The sequence below is a fragment of the Hirundo rustica genome, chromosome 3 (genome assembly GCF_015227805.2).
Source record: "Hirundo rustica isolate bHirRus1 chromosome 3, bHirRus1.pri.v3, whole genome shotgun sequence".
NCBI classification, from domain to species: Eukaryota; Metazoa; Chordata; class Aves; order Passeriformes; family Hirundinidae; genus Hirundo; species Hirundo rustica.
Window position 1 is genome coordinate 25,003,165 of NC_053452.1, and position 25,068 is coordinate 25,028,232.

Sequence of the window (25,068 nt, forward strand, 5' to 3'; positions counted from 1 at the left end):
AGGAGTTATAAAGGGAGGTGAACTGGCTGGCTGTAGGGACACAGGCTCCTACAATGCAATATAACTTTCACAGGGGCTGACCCTGTATGCCCAGCGTGCCTAAAAACTGTTGGGAGTCAGTGGGAACTTTGAGTGGAGAAAGACTAATGCAGGACTGAGCCTTTACGACCGAGAAAATCCAAACGACGAGGGAATAATTTGGTAAACGGGGCTACTCGAAAGAAATGAATTACGACACATGATGTGAGAACAGGTCAACATTTCGTATCTGGCACACATTTTTCTAAACAGACAGAAAGGCATCCCAGCATCGTGACTGTTTGCTATTAGATTCTACACAAAAATATATTGGGGTGGCATTTAAATGCAGTGACTCGAGATAGCAAAAAGATGTGGGATAGTATTTCTTTCCATTCATTTAATTGGAACCATACTGAAAAAGCGTATGAAAACCATCACTCTTCAATATGTCTGAAGTGTAGCTTTGTGACGCTGAGAATGATGTCCAACCTAATAGAATTTCAGATAGAGGAGATATTTTGGCTCATCTTTTGCTTCCAGCTATATTCAGTTTCCCCGTGTGGTTATTTTTCTTGTTATTTTATGCACCAGCTATCTGTTTCTTACTTCACTGTCTGGGAATACAAACCATTCTGTCTCATTTCTGACCTTAAAATGGATTGGACAAAAACAAAAGGAAGTTAAAAAAAAAAAGTTTTGGGGTAGTACCCTTGTACTTGTTTCTTGTGTTGTGTAAGTCAGCTTTTTAAACGAAAGGCCTCATTATTGCTGCCTGGGAATATTTTGCATCTATATATATTCTGTATTTTGTAACATCTGTGTGCTGGGTGGTGTTTCATCAGGAGGGGATGAATGTAACCATTTCAGATGCTTAACTCGCTGTTGGGACTTGCCCAGTTTGTAATCACGGTAATTGCACATACAAATATGGCCATGTAATTACATGTGCATATTTGCATTTAGTTTCAGGAGTTCATTTAGAAAAGTATAAATATGGCCCAATAAATCCTTTATATTTCAGACTTCTGTGCTTTTATAACTCTATATAATTATGTAGTAACACTGTATCTGGAGAGGTTTCACTTAAGTAAAATCAATAAAGAACTCAGATTAGTTTATATATTCAGATACTTGGGCAGTGAAGACTTTTGCCAAGGTACAAACTGGACACTAAAATGAAAGAATTGTGGGCAAAATTCCAGCTGAGAGCAAACCTAACTTGTTATTACTATTGACATTCATGGATCGGGATACAATAGACACAAATAGGTACTCTACTTAATTTATAGTCCTGTGATCATATGCACATAAATAGATAGTGAGAATCATTTTTCAGTATTTTTTGTGTAAATATATGTATTTTGTTTGTATAATCAAAAGGAATGGATAATTGTTGTTTGTCTTCTGTGTTTCTATTCCCAGAGTTGTTTTCATGAATGTTGACAATGTCTAATGGAGACTGATACCTTTTTTGTATTCAGTGTTACTGTGAACCAACAGTTACTGCAATACTGTCATTTCCCAGTCTGGATTGCTTGTTAATTTCCCTTATGGCTTTTCTCCCAGTGGATTTCCCAATATTACTGTGCTAAAGCCAAGAGCTGAATTCTGCAGATGATACAGAAACAGATGCTAGATTTTGACCCTCAGAAGTGAGGGTTTTCAAACCTGCTGAGCTTCATCCCTTCTCCTTAGTGTGCCCACACTCAAGGGGTGGGAAGTAGCTGGAAAGGACTGCAGAATCCAACCTTCCTTGAGAAAATAATATATATTGTAGTAAATATTTTCATTTAATTCAACTTTTGGTTAGCACAGATAGCTTAAACAGTTGTGCTGATGTGATCTTCTAAGATTTAACTCCTGGCATTAAACTGCACAGCAGTGGTGTCACAGATGATGAGGAACAAACCCAAGTCTGGTCTGAATACTCCGGTTGGAGAAATTATTGCTGTTAGTATCTTTGTCATGGTTGTGGCAGTAAAGACAAACTTCAAATGTCCATATTGGCATCTATCACAAATCCTCTTTTTGGCATGTTTTAAAATAAAATCTTCTAGCTCTTTTTTCTGTTGTTTAGGTTAATGTCTATGTTTGAGCAGCTGTTTTGAAATACAGTGCCATTTTTACACCAAAAAGAAAAATTGTTTACTTCTTTTACATTTTTTTGGCACCCTTTTGTCCTTTAAATGTAGACAGCTACAGTCAAAACTAGCAGCATGGCTCATAACAAATCCCGCATTTGCTGACTTTAGCCCGGTCTTTGCTTTTCTGCCTGGGGAGGTCACAAGCTGTAAGAATGTGCTGGATGCTGGAATCTGCTCGCAGGGGCTGTGCGCAGCCTCAGCCTCTCCCTCTGGCCATGGCACTCTGCTTTCCTCATGATTTGGGCTGGGTCCCTGTCCTGGCTGCCAGCGCCTGGCTTCCTCTGCACGGCCATGCCCGAGTGCCCTCAGCACCCAGGAACCTCCCCTGTCATCTTCCCTGAGCTTTTTAAAACTAAAAGAGGTTTGAAAAATCAAATTGCTCAGGGCAAGGCAGAAGAGGAGTAGCAACAGGGCATTCTTTTTAATGCCGTATTTTCACACCAACCCTTTTACTGTATATTTTATTTGACTGGGGGCAGAGATTACATTTTATTTTATTTCATGTGCATGCTGTTCTGGCTGGAAAGTTGTGATCAGATCCTTATCTGGCTCATTTAATATCTTCTCTGCCAGGGCTTGGTAGGGAGTTCATAAAAGCCTGTCCCCAGCCTGTCAGACATTGTCCCACTCCATATAAAGCAAGACAGTCTCTCCTCCGCAGTCTTTAAATATTCTTCTAGTGCAATTATTTGTGCAAGTGGAAGTCATTCAAATATCCTTGGAAAGCAAATAAAAGAAGAAGCTGGAGCATGGCTGAAATTACCATTTAAATGCTTTTAAATTGTAGAAACTACTGGCAAATAGTATTTTGGAGTATTTACCCTGCTTTAATGATACTGTACAAAGAAATACATCAGATATAGTGAGAGGCAATTTCTGGCTGGGAAAAGATAAATGTTGGCTTTCGATTGCTTTTCAAGGTGCTGTGTCATTGAAATACACATTGCCACTCAAGGCACAAACAGTAATCCTATGGAAAATGTCATTAAAACAATTTTACAATATTTTTTAAGCATAAAATCAGTATTATTTAGTCAGGTATTGCGTAGGTTAAATTACCTTTCCTCAGATAGCTTTCTGTTTCTGCATTCATAGATGTGTTAAATTATTATTATTGTAATTTTTTGTCTTGTATATTTGTCATGGCTTGACCCTGTCTGGGTGCAAGGTGTCCCCAAAAGCCACTCTCTCACTCCCCTCCTCAGCTGGAGAGAGGAGAGAAAATACTAAAAAAGGCTTGTGGATTGAGTTAAGGAGAGGAAGAAATCAGCAATTAATGTCGTGGGCAAGATACTCAACTTGGGGGAAAATTAATTTAGTTTATTAAATCATAGTAAGGTAATGAAAGATAAAACCAAATCTTAAAAACACCTCGCACCCACTCCTCCCTTCTTCCTGGCCTCTACTCCCCTCTAAATTTCCCTGCCTTCTTTCCTGAGCAGTGCAGAGGAGTGGGAATGAGGGTTGTGGTCAGTTAATCATAGGTTGTTTCTGTGGCTCTTTGCTCCTCAGGAGAGGACTCCTGAGAGTGTTCCCCTGCTCCAGCGTGGGCTCCCTCCCACGGGAGACAATCTTCCATGAGCACTTGTAGTGTTGAGTCCTTCTCATGGGTTCTTCACAAACTGCTCTGGAGTGGGTTGCTTCCACTGGATGTGTCCTTCAGCATGGGTTCCCTGCAGGGTCACAAATACTGCCGGAAACGCTGCTCACAGCGTCCTTTGGGAATCCACATGCCAAGGTGCACTACGCTGACGTTGCCTGGTTGTGTTGTTTTCAGCTCTACGGCTATTGCTACCAAGACAGCAATGACATCCCAGACACACTGACGACCATCACTGAACTGGGCTCGCCTTTAGAGATGATCCAGCTGTTACAGACTTCCTGGGAAGACAGATTTCGGGTGAGCAACAACTGTTTTATAAGGACTTCGAGGAGGAGAGTGAGAAATAAATAATATTACGAAGCAGGGGTTGTGTACTCTTCAGCGCAGTTGACATTTATTAAATGTTTGTTTTGCATATGATTACATCTTGGTTTAGAGCAGTATTTAACACTCTGCTTCTGTAGTGTTTAAGATACTGTGTTGTTTTGTTATCTAATGTAACTAGTTATATGGTTTTTACGTGATATCTTGAAACATTTCTTACTTCTTAAAGCTTGAGGCCAGGAGTTTTGGCATTGCGCTCTGCAACAGGGATTTAAACAATAGAAGGATGTTACATTTCTCTCCTGATCCTTATCATAGGTTTGTTTTATAATTGTTTTCTACTGCTTCCTGCTCTGTTCATTTTTTCCTGGGGAAAGAGTGGGAATGAACGTACACAAATCTCAAACCCAGTTTGTCCACCGCACTGGCAATTTACCAGGAGCACCAAGGTCACACTTAATTTGTCCAAAATGAAGCCAGGCTGCAGCAGTGCTTTGATCAAGACAGCGCTGTCTGGCTTGGTGTATATGGGGAAGTGTCCTTGTCTGAGGTTAACTCCCTAGGATGTTGAAAGGCAGCAGCAGTCTCCATCTGAAACACTTTGGATTGCTCAGCTACATCTGTGCCAGAAAATTAAAAGTGTGCCTGAGTGAGCTCGGAGTGGAAAGAGCAAGGTGCAGCCCACGGCTGCGTTGTTGTGTTCCTGCGCGCTCTGAAGGCTCTGAGCAGGATTGGAACCTGTTGGAAATGGCCCCACGCTGCCTTCTGGACCGTGCCTGGGGACAATGCAGGAGAGCAGCCTCGGTGCTGGTCAGACCTGCCCAGAGACCATGCTAGCCAGTGTGCATGGCGGATTCAGTTTCTGTGCCCAGGAATGTACCCTGGCAGAGTTTATTTTACTCATACAGCTGGAGCAAGTGTGTTCCCTGCACTAAGTTTCAGCTCCCTTTTCCTGAAAGAAGCGCAGTCTTGATAAGCAGCAGAGGTACTCAGCAGGGTTCCCAAAACACAGGACCACCTGCCTTTAGCTCATTTCATCCAGGGAATGCAAATAATGGACTGTGATTATGTACCAAATAAATGACTAGGAGATATGGGAGATTATGGGTAATAAACAGAGAAGTTTCTTTCCAATGTGGATATTCCTGAGTGAGCAGTTGCAAGGGAGATAAAGGAGAATTAGATGAAGATGAAGACCTTCACAGAGGTAGAATTACAGGTGAAATTCCTGCAACCACTGTAATAAAGTCCTAAATAATGTCATGCTCATTCATTTGTCTAGGATGCAACTAACACAGAAAGGAAAGAAATAAAATCATGTTCTTGATATGTGAGAGTTGTTTGTGGTCCAGTCCTGAAAATGACTGCATAAATCCATGAGGTTATTCCTGCAATTGATAATTTCCTTGTGTGGACAGACACAGCAGTAAGCTAAGTAAGCCAGAGGTGTTTGAGACACAGAGCAAAGCCTTTGTCTGTGTGCTTAAAGCTTGTTGTAAGGGGGCATTTGCAGTCCCAGCCTGCAGCAGATGTGCACGGCAGAGCCTGTTGGGGTTGGGCACAGAGGTTGCCGGTGCAGGAGCAGGGGGCTTTTTGGCATTTGAGAAAAGGAAATAATTCTGAATGGCGACCTGTGGGTTTGTTCAAGCTAAATTCTGTTTTTGCTGGCATTTGAAGACACCTATATTGTAGGTTAGCTTGGGTTGTATGGGTTTTTTCTCTGCAGTGTATTGCAGGATAACAGACATGGGTGCTGTGTTTTTCCAAGGGGAGGTAAGGGTGGTCAAGTTTAGCATCCCATAACCAGGCTTTTACACACCTACAAACATCTCCATATGAACTGTGGTATCCCATAAGTAGGAGAAAAAAGTTCTTGTCTGGTCAGCCAGGAGAAGGACTATGTAGAAGCATGAGATGGTTCTAATGTCCCCTTCTAAAGTGAAGGGTCTGTGAGGGATTACTTCAGCTATGCTCAGCTTTCTTATCAAGGATGCATTGGGGTGCGCCTTTGAATGTGTTGTTTAAGCCCCTAGATTGAATTTGGATTTGACTACTTCAATGCACATGCCCTTAACATTGTATTTTAATAGAAAACAAAGATTACATATAAAAAGTAAAAAGCCTGCTGAATAAGACCTGTTATTTATTTAATACATAAAATAAAAATTCCAGTATTTAACTGCGTTCATATTACTGCTACATTTGGATTAATAGGTTACATAGTGGACTCTAAAGGAATGCATGAATTGGAAACAGGACTATGGTAAGGGGTCTGAATTCAATGTTCTTCAGGGTTGCTGTCTAGTAAGAGTTACTCCAGTTTCTAATCTGCAATGGAAAAGTGAAATATCAGCACAGAGCTCCCACCTCAGGTTCAAAGTGGTAGGTGAGGGTCCTCCAAGGCACATCTGTCAAGGCAGACAGAGATATGCACTTACCCTGAGGCATGGTGAAGAGTTACATTGAACCTGTGGAGCTCCTTTTCCTGGGAGGAAGAGAGGAAAAAGGAAAAAAAAAGCAGAGGAAACTGTAGAAAAAATTATAGAAACAGTCAAGAGGCAGGGTCAGTACAGAGGCACTACAGACACTGTCTGCAGTTGGAGCTCCAGGCGTGGGTGCAGGGCGGTCCAGCCAAAATTTCCAGACCTGGAGTTTGTAAAAGAGCAGGATTGGACTGTGTGGTCAACGCCTGTTCATAATGTGTTATTAAAAGTTAATGCTTTTATTTCTGTTAAAAGTAAGAATAGCAACAATGAGCCCTGCTTCAAGAATAGTGTGGGAAAGTACTTGTAAAGAAGCTTATTTTTTTTTCAAGTCTCTCAGGGTTTTATGTTAATCCTGTGAAAAATACCTTGGTTGCAACATTTAGCTTTCAGGGTAAGTTATAATGCTTATATTAAGTCATACATTTATGAACATATCTTCAGCTAAAGTGGTTTTGTTGTATACTCTGCACTGAGAAAATAATGCGAGGTAGCCGTGTGTTTTTGTGTTTCAGATATGTCTCAGCTTAGTTCGGCTCCTGCATTACTTGGCTCACTCTCCTCTTGGCTCCGTGACATTACTGGATTTTCGCCCTCGGCAATTTGTGATCGTGGATGGGGAGCTGAAGGTGACAGATCTGGATGATGCCAGCGTTGAGGAGAGCTCTTGCACCAGTAACAGCGACTGCTTCATGGAATTCCCTGCGAGAAACTTCACCCTGCCCTGCTCGGTTGAGGGGCGGTGTCAGAGCATGAACGAAAAGAGGAATCTCTACAATGCCTACAGGTCTGTGATAGATAAACTCACGCAGAGTTAAGAGTGGGCCTAGAGCTCCAATACCCTTTATAGTTATTCACATCAATGAGCTCATACTGTCTCAGAACCAATGCCCAGGAGTAAGTGAAGCCATGAATTGTTCCATTTTTGAAAATACATGGCATTTGAAATATTTTGCATACTCTGAGTGTGATTCACCACTCTGTCTAATTCTGTGTTGGTTGAAGCCCACTGAATTCTTCGCTCAAGTAGAGATTTTCATAGGAGTGAAGCATAAGCACTATGGGATCTGGGGGCCCACAGGCTCTGTGGTGAAACAATTCCAGCAGCTCTTTGGTGTGAGTTAAGAGGGGTCTTCACATGTTTTGCACCACCAACTGTGCAAAGGCCTGGCTTTAGAGAGAGACTTAGAGCTCATTTCACGTCCTGCCCTCTGGCTCAGTGCTCCCTGCCTTGCTGGAGCCTGCTGTGGCAGGATGATAACAGCCCCAGTGCATCCCTGAAGCTGCTGGGACCACCCTCAGTTGCTGACAATCTGGGGTCTGAGCACAAACCTTTTAAAGCGAGGGTGATCTTTTCACCCTTCCCTCCCAGCCCCAGGTCTGTGAGGTGCTGGGGGCCTGACTCCCGGTGCCGTGCCCACAGTGGGGGACACGTGGGTGATGGGCCGTGCGGGACCGGTTTGCCATGCTGAAGGAAGTGTTCAGCAACTGCAGCCATCTTCCAAATTTCATTCTAAAGCTGGGTTCCTCTGGGCAATGCCTTTGTGTTTGTGGTCTTGGCTGTCCCCCATCAGCCCTCACACCCCCGGAGGGCTGTGTGGGATGCTGGGGGAACCATGTCACTGCTTTCCAGGGAGCCAGTAGTGGATGCCTAGTGCCGTGCTCATCCTTCAGTTGCTGCTCTGCCTGATGGGCGCTGCTGGGAGAGACGGCTGCCTTGGCTGATCCAGATAGCAGGATGGAGATCTCAGAGCAGTGCCATAATGGTGTGCTCATTTCTTAGACTTCCCTTTCAAGTGCCATGCCATTCACTCCCTTCCAGACCACAGCAAGGAGAGGCTGCTCCAAAGAGAGCCTTCTGCTTTGGTTGCAGGGCGCTCACCAGCATGTGTGTCGCATTAGCTGACCACACTGAAATGGGCTGCACCACATGACAGCCATCTGCAGTTGTGCAGCGCAGTATTTAGTGTGTCCTGCAAGATTTTCCGTTTCCATTTGCTTGGCTTAAAGTTCTTGCTTAGCTTGCTAGCTTTTGGTTAAGACTGTTTTACTGTTTCTGGGTAAGAATCCTTTAATAGGCGCCCATCCATCTCGGTCGAAAGCGGGGACATGTCTGTGGTGTGGTGGGCTTGTGGCAGGTTGCTGGTCACGCTGAAGGAAGTGGTCATTTTCTAATACAGTTTTTAGTATTGCCTTTGAACTGCTCTCTGGTGTGGATTTCATGCACAGTGCCCCAGTGTTCTCAGCCCCTGCTTTGCCTTAATCCCATGGAGACAGTGGGGTTTTGTTGAACGGTGGATTCACGGTGTGGGAGGCTGTGACCACCCATGCTAAGGCGTTACAACAAACCCTATGCACTTGTCTTGGAAGGTCAAATCCTCACTTTGTTAAGGGTAGGCTGCTAAATTTGTTATTTTCATAGGTGGAGTCTGCTGCTGTAGGCTTAGGGGTTGCCCTCTGATGCTGTTAGAAGTCAAAAGCAGCTATATGTCAAACAATTCATAAACCCCTTGTAATTTTAAAATATAGCACACCCTAACCTTGAAAGCATACTTAAGTCTATCTCGCTGGTTTCTTTATGAGGTAAATAATTAAAGGAGAGAAAACATTTGGGAGAAACCTCCATAAGAATTGTCCCATCTTGACTTTCAGATGGTTACCTCCTGTCACAAATGTGTCTCACTGTGTTTTCCTCCAAATGTTTGGGGGAACAGTTTTTAAAGCACTGGACAGTTTTGAAAGTAAACATAATTAATATTTTGAACTATTAACCAATGGCTGAGATGAATTCTCCATCACTGAGAATTTTTAAATTGGGATCAGATAGTTCTCAAAAAGGAACAATTTGTAGGAACGAATGTAAAAGGATCTGACAGTGTGTGTTATGCAGATCACGGGATACCACTGGCCTTGGAATCGATGAATAACAAATGTTTCTGCAATTAAGTTGTGCAGACTCCAGTGTCTGTACATGTCAGGATTTCACATGTGGGTGTTTGCCGTAGAACAGTCGCATGTTTCTGTAGCCCTGTAGCTACGGAAAAACAATAACCTCCGTGACTTGCTTCCAGCCAGCATTGAGCAAACTTAGTGACAGCTACTGAATTTTTGCAAAGAGCTATTCAGCATCAGTTGGACTCTGCTTTAGGGGTAATCTCTAAGCAAAAACAATGAGCTAAAATTTACCAGACAAATTATTTGTTACAAATGTCGTGCTGCTCTTCAGATTTCTGTATGTATTTACACTGGCTGTTTCATACTCATCATCAGGAAAACCTACCAGTGGATTATCCCGCTTGGGAAAACCATAAACATTATTTTTCTTTGGGATGAAAAAGGGAGTTACATTCTCAAAGGAATATTCATTGTGTAAGTAGAGTGTCAGCTCAATAATACCTGCCTCTGTGATCAATTTCAGTTATAAGTAACTGACTTTTCTAATTTTCACTTATGTAAAGCATCTGCTGGTCTTCCTCCTGAGCTTGAATCCCTCGGGGTTTCCATTTGACAATGTGGTCTCTGTATATGAAAGATTGTTTACTTTGCTTTGCAAGTTAGATGTGAGGCAGGGCAATTTCCCCGTTGTGTTCCTGTTCTTTTCATTAGCTAATATTTATGTCCAGTAGTTCTGTTTGTATTGTCAGATCCTGACCTGTCCATCTTAGGTTTCTGTGACGCTGGGTTAGTTGCAATAGGTAGTAGTATTGGCAGAGTAGTAGAACTCTAAAGGAGGAGTATGAAAACTAAATGTACTTCCAGGGATGGTAATGGCACATTCTTTTTTTTTTTCTTTTGTAATAAAAAAACATTAAAATGGAGTTGTGGAATCTCCTTCTCTGTTGATATTTAAAAGCCATGAGGACACAATCCTAAGTAACTTGTTCTAGGGAGCCCTGCTTGAGCAGGGAGGCTGGACTTAGCTGACCTCCAATGGTGTTTTCCAACCTCCCCCATTCTGTGATTCTGTGATTCTGTGATTCTGTGATTCTGTGATTCTGTGATTCTACCTCCATCAGTAAATACCTAAATGAATGCACCTTGATTATAGATAAATAATGGGAGCAGCGAGGACATTCTGTATTCCAGCAGCGTTAAAACAATAGAAGGTGGCTTTCTCCTGGCAATTAGTTTGAAAGTCTAAGAAAAATGTAGTAAAGAAAATAGTAATTTCATTTATTAAAAAATTATTTCATTTATTAGAAATGAACAGAAATCTAATTTATGCAGTTTCAAGGTTTGGAAAAAAAACCAACAAAACCCCAAGATTTACAGAGTTGATGGCATCCTTTTAGTTTGTTAAAATACGGACAGCTTTGCAAATAGTCAAAATCCATGGGGCTTCACAGAAAATTGCTGCATTAATGGAACATTTACATCTAGGTACAAGGCAGCCTTGTATGTAGGAGTGTGGGTATGCCAGACAGCTGTGTGTGAATAGTCTCGGCTACATATTTATTTGAGTATAGAACACCATTATATTTCCTGAATAGGTCAGTGGCATATAAGCAATAGGAATTTAATTCCTTATGATGTTCAGGAGTTATCAGATGTTTGCAAACTCTTGTTAAAAAAAAAAGAAAAAAAGTCAATATCGGTTACTTTTCTATTGCAGGTTTTTTTTTACCTATCTTCTTCCACACAGTGCTCCATCCTCACTGAGACCATTACTGGATAAGATAGTCAATGCAACAGGTAATCACAATAAACATGGCAATGCCAAGTAGTTGCTTTTTTAGTGTAACTACTGTGTTTGGGAGGGGAGGGTGCTGTTTTTGTGCTCACTGCAATAGAACTAGATTGTTTTTCTATCTAGGATAAAATTGCTCCCATACCAAGAAGGCAAGAATGAGCCCATACACCAGAGAAATCCCATTTTTAGATTTTATCTAGGCTTCACAGAGATATTTGTTTCATCCTGACACCTCAGCCCTGGGGTGAACTGCATCAGAGTCCAATTCCTTGTGGGGTCTGGAAGAACTTCTGTCCATGGAAAGGGAAATTTTAATGATAAAACCCAGGATACTTTCTCATTGTCGATGATACCGGTGGTGGTTTATATCTCAGAAGCCAGATGCACAAATGACATTTCCATAGATCTTCACGAATTACCAAGGTAGTGGCTTTGAGACAAGACTATTTGCCTGTCTGTTGCCTGTCAACACTGCTTTGAGGGTTTTTCGGTGCCTTGCTCCAGTGTGCATCTGAAGGGAAAATAAAGTATGCTGGGCTTTAGCTAATGAGCAAGCAAAACTTTGGAGTTCCCTGTATTGGCTGATGTTGATCTGCTGTGGGGAATTCTCCTTAGTGTTTTGTGTCTGCAGGCCTGGCTCGTCCAGCTGGAATACCTGGGTCATGTCAGGTGTGAAACTTAACTTGTAGGAACTCAGGGATTTCCTGCCCAAATCACAACCCTGCCACGGAGCAGGGCCCCACGGATCTCCCATGCTTAGGGCTTTGTTCCAATGAAACCTTGTTTTGTCCTGTGCAGGATGCTCCTCGTCTAAGTCATTCTTTTCCTCTGCTTTTAAAGGAGAACTTCACTGGGGAATAGATGAGACAGCTGCTCAGCTGGAGAGAGTTTTGAATCTGTATAAGAGTGGGGAGTACCTGCAGAACGCAACCCGGGTGCCGAAAGCTGGTAAAGTCATCTTTCTCGATACTTAAAATCTGAGACTTTGTCATTCTTGTGAGGTTTGCAAGGGCTAATGTGCAGAAAACAAAACTCAGTGGTCCTTGGAATCATGCATGTGATAGTATTTTATCTGCTTTTTGCTTCCTGGGAGCCTCCTGTAAGTCTTCTCACTATGTGATATAGCTGGACATGCGTAAGTGCAAGCAGGCTGTAATGGGAATAAGGAAATCCAAAGGGAGTGCTCCATAACAGATTTATGGAAAATGTGTTTTATCACGTCCACACACTGCTGTTGTAGTATCAGAACCTGCCTGAACATATTCTGGGGAGAATCCAATCATGAGGCCGTAACCTGCCTTGCGTTTCCTGGGACTTAAGAGGAGTGTCTTGTAACATAAGCATTTGTAGATTGGAAGAATAAATTTTTTACTTCCTTTGCAAGGGAAAAATGGTGTGTCCCTCAGCTTCTGTTAGCAATAGAATTAAAAAAATATAGAAAAAAAGAATAGAATGAAAACACGGCTGAATAACAGTATCTTTTTCATAATATGTCTGTATGCTATTCAAGCTGTGGTACAAAGTGGTGCATGCTCTTCCTAGAAGGATAGCTGTGGAATTGTACATGTCAAAGAATATTATGTGTGCTGGAAATGACTGTTAGGCCCAACAATTGTAAAAGCTGTTTTGCAAATTATTTTTGTGTACGTACAATGTTCATGTCAAACTGTCAAGATAATTGACTGCAAGTTGATAGGAAAATCATGGCTTTGCTGCAAAAGCTCCATAGAGAGGGATAGATGGGTTCTAAATGAAGATGAATGTTGGCACAGGGGGTTTGAAAAGTTCAGTGAAGCATTTGCTCAGTGAAAGAGACACAGGAGCCAAATTCATTCTGGTTGTAGCTCTGTTAACCTCAAAGGACCATGATACTAGGGATGAATTTGACCCACTTATCAGAATAATTCAATATTTATTTTGTTGTAAAATTGGCAGGAAAATTGTTGCAGGTGTTCATTTAACTTTCTAATTTTCAACTTTTCATCACAATCTCTGCTGAGTGATACCTGTCAACACAGCAAAATTATTTTCAGCAGTACCATCAATAGTACGAACATGTCCATTGTTGAAAAAGTGCCAGGAGAGCTGAAATTGGTCAATGATGCTGGTTGGTTCCAGATTTCATTGCTGTATCAGGACGACGTGAAGTTTTTGAATTTTAGAGGTCTGTCATGTTTATAAAGACTCCCAAGGAGAGGAGCTTTGGACAGCAGTAGTCAATGTATCGTGCCGGTTTCCACTGATATGAAGCCGAGCTCTGCGTATATTTAGCTACTGTAATAATGACACGTTTTTGCATTTGTTTCATTCTGTAGATTCCTGGACAACTTAACACAGAATCCACTACACCCTTGTTCATAGTTAGTAATGCCTTGCTCTGCAAGGAGCCTGTTTTGTTTGCAGGACTCCACTAATGGACTTAGGCACTTCACAGTGTAACCAAAGATGTTGAAAATCTGTAGATGCTCTGTGTAACGTATTGGATAATGTACATGAAATATCATGAGAGTAATATTGGATTCCTTGATAGGAAAATGTTCTCAACCAGGGTCAAGCCTGAGGAATTGGGTACTTTACTAGAAATTACACTTAGATTAGATGTGTTCTCAGACTGAGCTGCCATACCTTGAAGATGTGCAGGCCTGTTTCTAGCTTGTTCTAAGGCTACTTTAACCAAACAGAAAAGGTGTAATTTATTTCTATTTTAAGACTCCCTTTCCTTGCCAGATAATTGTAAAGAAGTAATTTCATGAGGGTTAAAATGTGCCTACATACTCATTTTTATAATTTTGATTCCAACCATAATCTTTTCTCAACTGATATCTGAGTGATATTTAATATTAATACCATGTTGGAATTAATTTTTAAAATTTTCAATCCAGAGGTTATGGAATTAGAAATTATGGATTAGAATTTATTTGGAGATAATGGGATGAGGAATTCTCCTGTGGTACAGTGGAGTTACAGGAGAGGGTGACAGGTGTCCTGGAAGGAAGTGGTGTCCGCCGAATCAGCCTCTTCTACTGGCAGGATGTTCCCAGCTGAGATTGCGTCTTCACCACTGAAACCAAGGCTGAACAGCTGGACAGATGGAATATTTTATATCGATCTTGGTAGAGGGGATGAAAGGGATGAGAAGGAACAACTGGGATATTTTCCCAAACTGTTGGTTGAGGTCCTGCTTTGGCCTTGTTTTGACCAAAAAAAAAAAAAAAAAAAAAAAAAAAAAAAAAGATTGCATGATTTTATAAAATGTTTTCTGTGTTGCTCTGCGGCATAGAGAAAGTTCAAGAATGGTGTTTTTCAGCCCAGTGCTAAGTTAAGATAAAATTAAAGATGATCATTTGGTTCTCAGGTCAGACTGAGTTAATCAGCTTTGCATTCATATGTCAATGGGTGCCAAGATGGGGGAGACACAAGTTTGCATCCATTTTGCTCCAGATGATAGAAATCTCACAGGGCGACTCAGTCCTGGGACTTTGCTCTCACAAATAATAAAAATGACAAGAATTTGTGATGCCAGTCTCCTGGCATGTAAAGATTTGTGATAAAATAAGGCCTTTCTGGTGAATGAGCTATTTTGAAATCCTAAAAGAATGGGAGGAGAATTCAGATACAAGAATCGTAAGATTTTGTTTTGGTTTGGTTTTGAGAAGAAACTACAGAAGATTAAGGTTATGGTGCTTCAGAATTTGTCTTAGGTCTTAAATTCTTGGAATTATGCATTATCTTGGATAGAACATTGTAAATTCGTACTAGGAAAGACAAGATTGTGATCTTGGGCAAGTCATGTAAGGCCATAACTAAAACATTAATGTTGAGGAAACAGTGTGTTATCTACATGAACTTATGTTTTTGAAAGGAAGACCTCCTCCTATGAGCACCACAAAGTGAGAAAGGTGATATTGATAAGCAGTAGGGAAGCGACATGAAGAAAGTTCTTGTCAGCCGTAGTGTTCCCATAAATAAAGTTTAACAAGATGACATAGTCATATTACAGAAGGTCTTGGATATTAAGCTTTCACTGTGCTTCAGCTGTAAAGATTTTATAGTGCTGTAAATTATATTATGCTCTGGACTTTGGTTTAGTATCTTAGAGTAGAGGCGTGGGAGACATTCGATAGCTGTGTATGTGTTCTGCAATCATAAATCACACTGCTGTTCATGTTGATATGGGAACATTGCAGCGTTTAAAACAACACCAGGAACAAATGCTTTTATATTCTATTGGCTCTTGGCTGCTCTTGCTGGAATCCAGAAGAATGTGAACTAAAACAGGAACTGTGTATTTCTTCTGACATATGTTATCTAAAAATGATTAAATCATTCCATTAATTATCCAGATTAAGGAGACTATAAAAAAACTACTGATGTTCATTAGTAAAGTCATGCCCCAGTATCAATGTTTTTATTACTTCAATCAAGTGGCAGTGATTTGTACCAACTGAGTATCTGGCCCTTGAGGTAAGCCCCAGCCCTTCAGTTAACTCAGAATTTACTCAGAAATGCGTGAAATCAGCTAACACTCGTAAATCGGATAGCTTTGTTATTCATTAAAGCTAATAAATGACCTATTATTAAGTCTGGGGGTGTGCAAGCCCACAGAAAGCTGTAATTAGCTGCTGTTGTTAGCTGAAAGCACATTCTCAAAGCTAAAAAAGCTGGAAGGCTGGACATGAAGCAAAGACACGTTGTGTTTTCCTTTGTCTCAAGACAATTTGGCAGGATTATGCTGTATGTAAATATTTACAGTACAACAGTGTTTTGAAAAAAATATTCTGCAGGGTCACTATAGCAACCTGCTTAGGAAATTGTAAATCAACCCAAGAATTATTGAAATCAGGAACAAACCGCAGCCCAGATTCCTGCTTTATCATAATATATTATAATAAATCTTATCAGCTTTATCTTTTTTAAAATTATTTTTATGCATGTGCCTTTGGTGTCCCTTTTCCCAGAGCCCTCAGGGCTGAGGGGGAAAGGTGCACAGGGCAGAAAGTCTCCCTTTACAGCCTCTCTTGCTCAGAGGGCTCTCACAGCAGGAGCCAGGCAATGCCAGCATGCAGGAACAGAGGAGCAGGTTCCTTTGCTGGTCTGTGCAGGGACCACAACCCATTGCTTGTTGCTCACTTGTATCTCCACCGCTGTGCAAACCGTTTACTCTGTTCCCTGAGCAACGTGTTCTGCTGTTGCTATACTTCTCCCTGTTCAGCTTGGCACTGCACAGCAAAATACTTTCCGCTGAGGTCCTCGGTTCCCTTCCAGAACACTAAAGAAGTCATCGAGTGTCTTTTATAAATCCTGTGGGCATCTATCTTCAAGCTTAAATGCCCCAACACACGACCCTAGTCAACTTCTGGCTTGTCCATCATCAGCAGTGTTGTTTTTATAATCGAGTGGACCACGTGCAATGTTTAAGCATCCGTAGGACAATTTGGGCTCGCTGCCTTTGGTGAATTGGTGCGTACCACAGAGGTGGCTGTGGGTACGGAACAGCTCCCTGGGCTGTGGGGCACGAGGCAGGAAAAATGCTCCAGCTGTGTCATGTTAACAGGAATAAAATGCAAGGGAACACGTCGTTCCCCTCGTTATTTATTTGTGTTTCGGTGACAGCCCGCATGCCGATTTAAATACGGCTCCACTGCGAGCACAATGGAAGCGCCTAAAAAGCGCCAAGGCTCGCCTCGCTCCCAGCCCGCGCGCAGGAAACTGCCAGAGGACGGAGGCACTCCCAGAGGAGCAGGGCTATCTCCTGGTCTGACGGCAAAGCCGTGTCCTGCCAGGCCAGCCTGTCTTTCCAAACAGTTGGGATGCGTCAGGACTGATTGAAAGCAGAGGCAGGGAGTGCCCTGTCGTCGTCTCAGACATACCAAAAAGTCGCTCTCTGTAGCAGACTGTGCAGGGTGCTTTGCGGGGCCTGTTGTCAGAAGCATGTTTAAATGTGAGGTATTGGAACATGAGGAAAAGTTCAGCGTAAAATGAAGCATGCTAAAAACATCAGTGTATTATTGTCTATTTTGGATCCAATACTGTTCTCCAAAAGCTCCCTGGGAATCAGAGGGGACTGTTTGTAGAGAAAAACACTGCTCAATACCACTTTTTGCTGATATTGGCAAGATCAGGCTCTTTCTGCTTACTTGTGAGCAAAGCAATTAAAAGCAATTCCAGAGTCGACTGCCAGTGTTCCTCTTGAGACTGGAGGAAAAAAGGAGGGAGAAGAAGGAATAACGTGATTTTTCTCTCAAGGATGAACGTGGTTGTGCCTCTGTCATTGACCCACAGTGTATTGGCAGGTGATAAGACAACTGGGCAAATCTCCAACAAGTAGCTGTAGTTGGTAGTAAAAATGCAGTCTGGCTGCTGTGGCTGAAATAAACGGTCATTAGGACTGATTAAAATCAGATTTAGGGTGATTCAGACAGGCTAAAAGGGGGAAACCACAGGCGGTTTCACATAGTTTATTATATACTTGTGGAGCTCTTTATATGATTCAGTCTAGTACAGTGAAAATGAGTATGTTTATAGATAGTAGTCGGCTTTGGGACAATGCAGGTGGTTTTGATGGAAAAAAAAAGTAGAATAAGAATTTAATGCATTTGATTTTTTCTTACAGCTCTTGCACTGGTCAGCAAGCAGAGCTGTTTTTAAAGATTCCTCTCTTGTCACAACAAGTGAGTGGTCTTGGTTTGAGGATCACTGTGGCCAGCATGCTGATATGGCTAACATGCTAAGAAACTTCTAAGATTTTAGCCTGATCAAAACAGCGTGTTTTGATTGATCAGAACAACCTTGTAAAAATATTAAAACTATAAAAGCTGTCACAAAACAAAACTTTTGAGCATTGCCTGGATTCAGCGTAACAAGGTATCTTGAAGTTCCAAAATTTACAAGAAAAAATGCTTTGGAGTAGAATCTGTCCGTGTAATTGTGAGCTCTTGTATTACCTACCCTGTGTTAAACTCTGGAGTTAAGTGCATTCTAAGTGACATCAACATCAGGCTTACTGCATTGCTTGCATTTGCTTCAGTCCTCGCAAAATTAGTAGATTCAGGAAAGGGTTCTTTTTCTGCTGATACCAGTTGGAATGCCTTGCATTTCTCTGATCTATTCCTTGCCATTACCTTGATAGACTTTATGTAGTCTCTTTCAAGCGACGTGTATGTACGCAAAAGTGTAAATTTATGACTGCATTTATAGTATTAGGCAAGCATTTATTGGTTTTAAACACCATTAGTCTGGAAATTGACCAGAACTTTGACCTTTTTATGATGTGATTTACTGCTGTGAGCCTTCAAATTCCAAGGACTCCATTTAAGCAAGTTTCAGGTCTTGGCAGGACAAAAACTTGAGCTAGAGCTTTCTTTGAACCATTGGAGTACTTAATTGAGTAGCTGCACTGTGGTATCCAATTTAAGGGTGTAGGAAAGCCCAGCTCTCCTGAGGGCTGGACCTAATGTCATTGCTGGAGCACATCTCAGTGGAGGAGCATCCTTCAGCAGGGTCCTTCTAGTTCATGTGAGAGGAATGTAGTTCTTCAGGACTCATACAGATAAGAGCTAAAGTAAGAGATTCCAGGGATACTTGCCTTTACCATGCAAATGGGCAAGGCAGCTGCCTTGCTCTGCTGGAGATGGAGTGAGTTTTGAAGAGAAGCTCAATTTGCTTAGATCACCACTTGGTTGGTGTGCCAATGAGTTTCTGATCTGTTCTGACTGTAATAGTTTAAGAGGAGGTCCCGTGTTGGCTTGCCAGGGCAAGCAGGGGTGCCTGGCTGGTGGGAGCAGGAACCAGGGTGCAGGGCCATCACGTCCCGCTCTCTGCTCCTTGTGGCTGCCTTTCCATTGGGATATGCCTAAGGGAAGGCACTCGCAGGCAGCCATCACTGCTGCTTGCCATGCGAGGGGAGAGAGGGGCTGCCTTCCTGCCTTTCCCCCTCAGTGCATCCTCCCCTCCCTGTGGGCAGCGCAGGCTCCGTGCCCAGACTGCAGGTATCCGGTGGCCCGTGCCAGCTGGAGGCCCTGCCAGAGGCTGCCCTTGTGGAGCCCGTGTGACTGGGCGCTTTTCCTTCGATTCCAGTGGCTGTGTTTCCACCTGTGTGGTGCTTGCTGGTCTCACAGCCAAAAGAAAATGCTCTTTGCATCTGTGTCACGCTGCCGTGTTCCTGTTACCTGTTCCCATGGGCCTCTGGAGACGTTTGTGGCTTTCCCTCGTGGAGGAACTGGCAGGGAGCAGTGAGGAGAGAAGGGGCAGCCACAGGGCTCTGCTGCACGTGAGACCGCCCCGGCCTGGCGGCTTCCATCCCTGCTTGCACACTCAAACCAGGACCTTGCCATCGCAGTTACCGCTGGCCCAGCTCCACTGATTAATGTGTCTGAGCTGCCCAGATGATTTACCAGGCTTGGGCACCTTGAAAAGGCAATGGGAAGGGAGAACTTTATCTCCTGCCTCTGAGGGATCCTCAGGTCATGTAAATCACTGCTGCTCTTTTGAAGTCTGTGTATGTCAGCCGAGAGCCTAACCCCTGAGAGCTGTACTGGGAGCAGTGCTGGGGAGAAGGGGAGTGCTGTAGGCCTGTTACGAAGCATATCTGTACTCCAAAGAGTTTAAATATTTTAAATATTAAATAAGGATCCTCGAAGTGGGCTTCTCTCTTACGTGAAGACAAACACCTGATGCGATGTAGGGCTGCTCTCTTAGTGCCATGATGGTGTGCTGGGGGATGCTGCAGCTTACTCCCAGCCCCAGCGTGGAGCCTGCCAGACTCCCAAGGTGCCCTGGAGAAGGGCTGGGACATGCTCCCTGCTGTCATGGAGAATCAGACAGATGCTTCATCTCCTGCTGCCGCAGCAAGGGTCACCCTTCTGTGAGTGCCCTCTGTGGCGTGGGGCATGGCACGGTGCGGTGTGAGGTGGCTGTTCTGTGGTGTGCAAAGAGGAGCTGTGGATAATCACATTTTATATCCAGTCAACATGGCATGTATGCTGCTACAAATGCTTATGTACAGTGCTAACTACAGGGAATTGATTTTTTTTTTTTTTTTTTTTTTTTTTTTTGCTTTTAATTTGTGTGCATTATTTTAGTGTCCTAGGCTCTGAGGTATGAATCAATAGTCAGCAGTTGCCATGTGGAGATAAGAGAACGTTCTGTTACATTCAATTATTGTTACACTACAGTTGGTACAGAAACTGGGAAAAAATGGACTTTTACCTAGCCAACAGTTTGATTTATGCTCTGACTTCTCTTCAGAAAAAATGCATAAATAGTTTTGACGGAGAAATGACCAGTCATCATGTGGAACTAAATTTTGATTTATTTTTTTTTTTTGTCTGCTTGTGCATGAATTGGCATTTCCTCAATTAAGAAAACTTTTTTGCTTTTAATTTAACTGGGACATGATCAGCTCTGATTCTGCTTCTTATTTGGGAATGTTTCTTATGATACTTTTAACGAGCTAAGGCTTAAAATAGAATGCAGTTACTACATTTGTTTCCCACTGTTTCAGACTGTGTGGTGAGAATGAGCACTTGTGAATGTGCACTTCTTTTCCCAGTTGAAATACTGACAGTTTGGAGTAGCAGACACACTCGCCTTTGACTCGGTGGTGTTCGTACAATGTGCTGTATGAAATATTAGCAGGCTGAATCAGCAGAGTCAGGCAGAAAATGCCTGAACCAAAGTGACTCAAGAATAGGCTGTGAGTCAGGGCAGGCAGCTCTGGTTTCCATAATAGATACAATTAGAAGAAATATAGAATGTATTTAGTTTTTTGAATAGGACGTGGGGAGGAGAGACAGGAGGGAACCATTAATTTGTGCGTCTGGAGGCTAAATAGAAATGTTTATAAATGATCAGTTGAATTTGCTGATGCATTCATTAGAGAAAGGCCCGTTAGTGGCTGGGAAAGTGAGAGGAGCTGTGAACAGAGAACAAGAGGCAGCTCATAAAGGCAAGTGAGACTGAACGGCAGCCAAGGGAGAGGAGCAGTCGGTGGGGCAGCGCGGAGGCGCTGGGCGAGGACCACGCTGACATGCTCCCGCTACTTTCTCCGCCCCCCCTGCTCTTCAGAGGCCCATCAAACGACTCCTCTTTTGTACTAATCTGAGCAAGCAAAAAAAGTTTGCTTAATTAAAAGCCTGTCTTTTCTTCCTTCTCTAAAGGAGCCAGAGAAAAATAGCACACTCTTCTGAGGGAGAGGGAGGGCTGGGAACGCCTGGTCAGGTCTCACCCCGACAATCCTGCTCACTGTTGAGAAGTAGGACAGTGAGTCAGTTCATTCAAGTGGATGCTGTTTATTCAATGGGACATTCTTCCTGTAAAACTCCTAATAAAACCAAAGCCTCACCGCTGCAGTGGTGAAGGGGTTTTGTGCATAGGCTGTTTATTTACAGACGCTTTCTGGAGAAAAAGGTGAGGAGAAGAAAGGAGGAAAGGAAAAGGAAAGTAAGGTGCAGAGCTATAAACATGTTTGGGAGTAAACCAGGGCTGTTACGGTCTAAACCATCAGCTTTTCCATCATGAATCCTGCTCCTAAGCTGTTCTAATAAACCTTGCCTGTTAAAAACAACCAGTTTACTGGAGCTTTCAACTGCTTTGCTCTGATTTGCAGAGTACAGACGGGTGCCTGAAGCCTATATTCCTGATGAGAACTACAGATGCTGGCCATCCTACCATCACAAGGGCTGCCTCCTCTCTGTGTTTGATGTCAACGAAGCCATTGAGATCTGTGACAGCTACTCCCAGTGCAAAGCTTTTGTCCTGACTAACCAGACGACTTGGACAGGTAAGTCCTGGATGCTGTGGAGCAGAAGCAGCAACTGAGTTGCCTATTCTGGCTGCTCTAAGTGTTTTAATACAGCTTGTTGTGCTGGGCTGTGGGAGCCACCAGCAGCATCTAGAAGGGAGGTAGTTTCTGAAGGTTCAGCTGAGGCAGCTTCTTTTTTGGTGAGGCTTCTCTTTGCCAGCTGTCAGGGGAGCAGAAACTACAGAAAGACAGGCTCTCAGGAGCTAGCACGAGAGGGCCAAGCACGTGGACCCCAGGTTACCAAACCACAGGATCTGGAATGTTATTTTTTGCATTTTTGTGCTTCTGGGAGGTGTTAACAGGCACTTCCACGGAACCAAGAAAAAAATTAATTTTTGTTAACCTTGCCTATGGCTAACCAGTGACTCCTAGGTCATCATGTCAGACTATCTGTAGCTGGAATATTGAAAATAATTAACACACTAAAAAACTATTTATTCTGGCTCAGGGGAATTCACAGGAAGTTTATAGCAGCTCCTATCTCAGGCTACAATAGTAAAAGCTAAGGGGACTTAGTAGCAATATTTGTAGTCTTATTTGTCATTCCCTTTGCCGTCTCACTCCTAATGCATGAGCACTTGAGTCCCTGAAACCTGCAGCTCGGAAATTGGCAGGGCAGTTGAGGCATCCCATTTGCCATGTGATACTTTTAAAGAAAATAGTGTTATGGGAGCCCCCTAGAGAGGCAGGCTGGGAGCAAATAGCATTTGGTTTTCCCAAGTTTAGAGAGAGAAGGCAGAAGTGCAGCAGATATGGAGTGTTTCTCTGTGGTCTTTGCTGCAAGGAAAGGCAGTGATTTTGCAGGTCTGTGCGGGAGCAGCAGCTTGTTGGGAGGAAGGAATGCGAATAGGGTGCCAGGTCAGCGAGTGTGGGGAGGTAGGAGAGCTGTGCTGTGGCTTCAACAGATACCAAACAGACAAACCTTGCAAATTCAGCCCCCACTGGCCTTGGATATGCGTGTAACAGGTGCCTTATGCTGCCCAGACTGTTGTCACTTGCTGCTGCTTTCATTCTGAGGACTAGAAACCTTGTTCCAGCACGTTTAAAGCCCAGAGCTACAGAGTCATCAGCAAGAGCTGTTTCAGAGAAAGTCATGTTTAATACACATTGTACTGATGGGTTTTGTAACAATCAAGCTTGCAAATATGATTCTGCTTCTGTACAACCAAACGGATGTCCGTCATTTAAGCCCTGATCTAAAGCCTGTATTTATCAGTGAGAGTGTCAAAATACTTTTTTACAGACCACATGGAGTTAGTATTAAAAACTTCAGACCTTTCCTTCATTTACTGTGTAAGCTGTGCACAGCTGTACCTTGACCATAATTAGGTAAGAGTAAAGGTGCTGAAACCAGGGGAACTTTGGTGCCATTTTAGACAAAAACCATTCAGGTTTATACCAGCTGAAGTTAAGAGAGAGTTCAGTCTTGCATGGCCTGAAGAATGCAAAGGCTGAAGTAGAATTTGAAACATCAGTATTTTAAGATAGGCAACCTTTTGCTCATCACTTCTAAGTATTTTCCCCTTTTCCCTCCTTCCCTATTCAATGCAGGTCGGCAGCTTGTCTTCTTCAAGATGGCCTCAAATCATATTGTGCCTGATCCTGACAAGATAACATATGTGAAGGTGACAGACTGACACCTAAAATGGCTCAGTCTGACACGTGAGTGATAAGAGCTGTTTGTGTATAAATATAGGCAGCTGTTAGGTAAAAGGCGGCCGTGGCCGGAGAAATAATTGCACTATTACTCATTCTAATCTATAGAGTGCTAAAGGAAACTTTAAAGAAATAACCTGCATGACCAGGATGAATGTGCAATAAACCAAGATTTTGAAAATGTGATTTAAAAACAAAACAAAACAACCCAAAGCGAAGTACAAGAGACGATACACTGTTAGAGTATAATTCTGGTTATAAATCAGCTGGCAGCTCTGGCTTTTCTAACCAAGGTTAGCATAACATTTCTGACCTATGCATCTGTGTCCAGGGATGAAAGCTGATCATTTCTCTGGGAAGCCTGTATCCTCCACACTGATATTTATTTGGGCATGTACAATCACAACAGAGGAACTGAAGCATATCAGTTTGTCTGCTGAATAGCAAACGATCCTGAGGACAATCAGCATTTGTGTTAAAGCTATGGAATATGCAATGCCGGCGCATTTGTCAGACGGAAGGGATTGCTTATGTTTAGAACTGCGGGACTGCAACTAATTTTCATTTTTGCTTCCACTGTTATCATAAAGTTTCATTTTTAATTTGAAAGAGCCATTTTGTAGATCCAGCAAATCACATAAGCATATGAATAGTCCCACTGAAAGGGCAGGGTCTTACCCCAGTGCTGAGTGCTTTGCTGGATAGGCCTAAGCATATGCTTACAATTAAGCCTGTGCTTAAGACTTTGGTTGAATCAGTTTGAATTGTTCAGGAAGCCACATCTTTGACAAAGCAGTCCAGCTGGTTGAACAGTACTAATTTAACGACTATCTCGCAGTTATTCATACCTTTAATCATCAGGTCCTTGGTTTTCTAAGGCATTGCTTGCTGATTCTTAGAGTGAATGAGGTAAATGACCTTAATGATGTCAAGTGAATGCTAGCCTTAATTCTATATAAAATGCATCTTAAAGGCAGGGTGTGTCTAAAGAATTTGCTTTCAGTGAAAGCAATGAAGTAAATGCTAAAGTGACCAATGTCATAATGTTTTGTAGTTTGTACAGTAAGAAAAAAAATGTACTTTTGTTTCTCAAATTGTTTATTTTTGTAAAAAATAAAAATAAAAGATAAATAAAATTTCTTTTATTCTTGGTTTTTTATGTGTTCGTGTTTCAAATAAATGCCTAAATCCAGTGTATTGTATGTGAACTTAAGCTTGGGATATTTTTTCCGGAAAGGACTGAGGTTGTTCCAGTGTTTCCCAGGGAAGGGTCTGTTGGTGCCTGGAGTACTTGGTGGCTCTGTCTATGTGGTTGCCTGTCACAAGGTGAGTCATGGTTAGCAGAC

General features: G+C 42.5%; 1 protein-coding gene across 1 annotated transcript in view; it reads left to right on the top strand.

The window, feature by feature from the left end:
• Positions 1–24,855, top strand: part of PKDCC (protein kinase domain containing, cytoplasmic) — a 35,648-nt gene extending 10,793 nt beyond the window's left edge. Inside the window, exons 2-7 of the mRNA XM_040060618.2 lie at positions 3,943–4,065; positions 7,091–7,362; positions 11,188–11,267; positions 12,106–12,213; positions 21,872–22,045; positions 23,618–24,855. Of these exons, the coding sequence (XP_039916552.1) occupies positions 3,943–4,065; positions 7,091–7,362; positions 11,188–11,267; positions 12,106–12,213; positions 21,872–22,045; positions 23,618–23,703 (843 nt within the window). The 3' untranslated portion in view covers positions 23,704–24,855. The remainder of the gene's footprint in view (positions 1–3,942; positions 4,066–7,090; positions 7,363–11,187; positions 11,268–12,105; positions 12,214–21,871; positions 22,046–23,617) is intronic.
• The last annotated feature ends 213 nt before the right edge of the window (positions 24,856–25,068 follow it).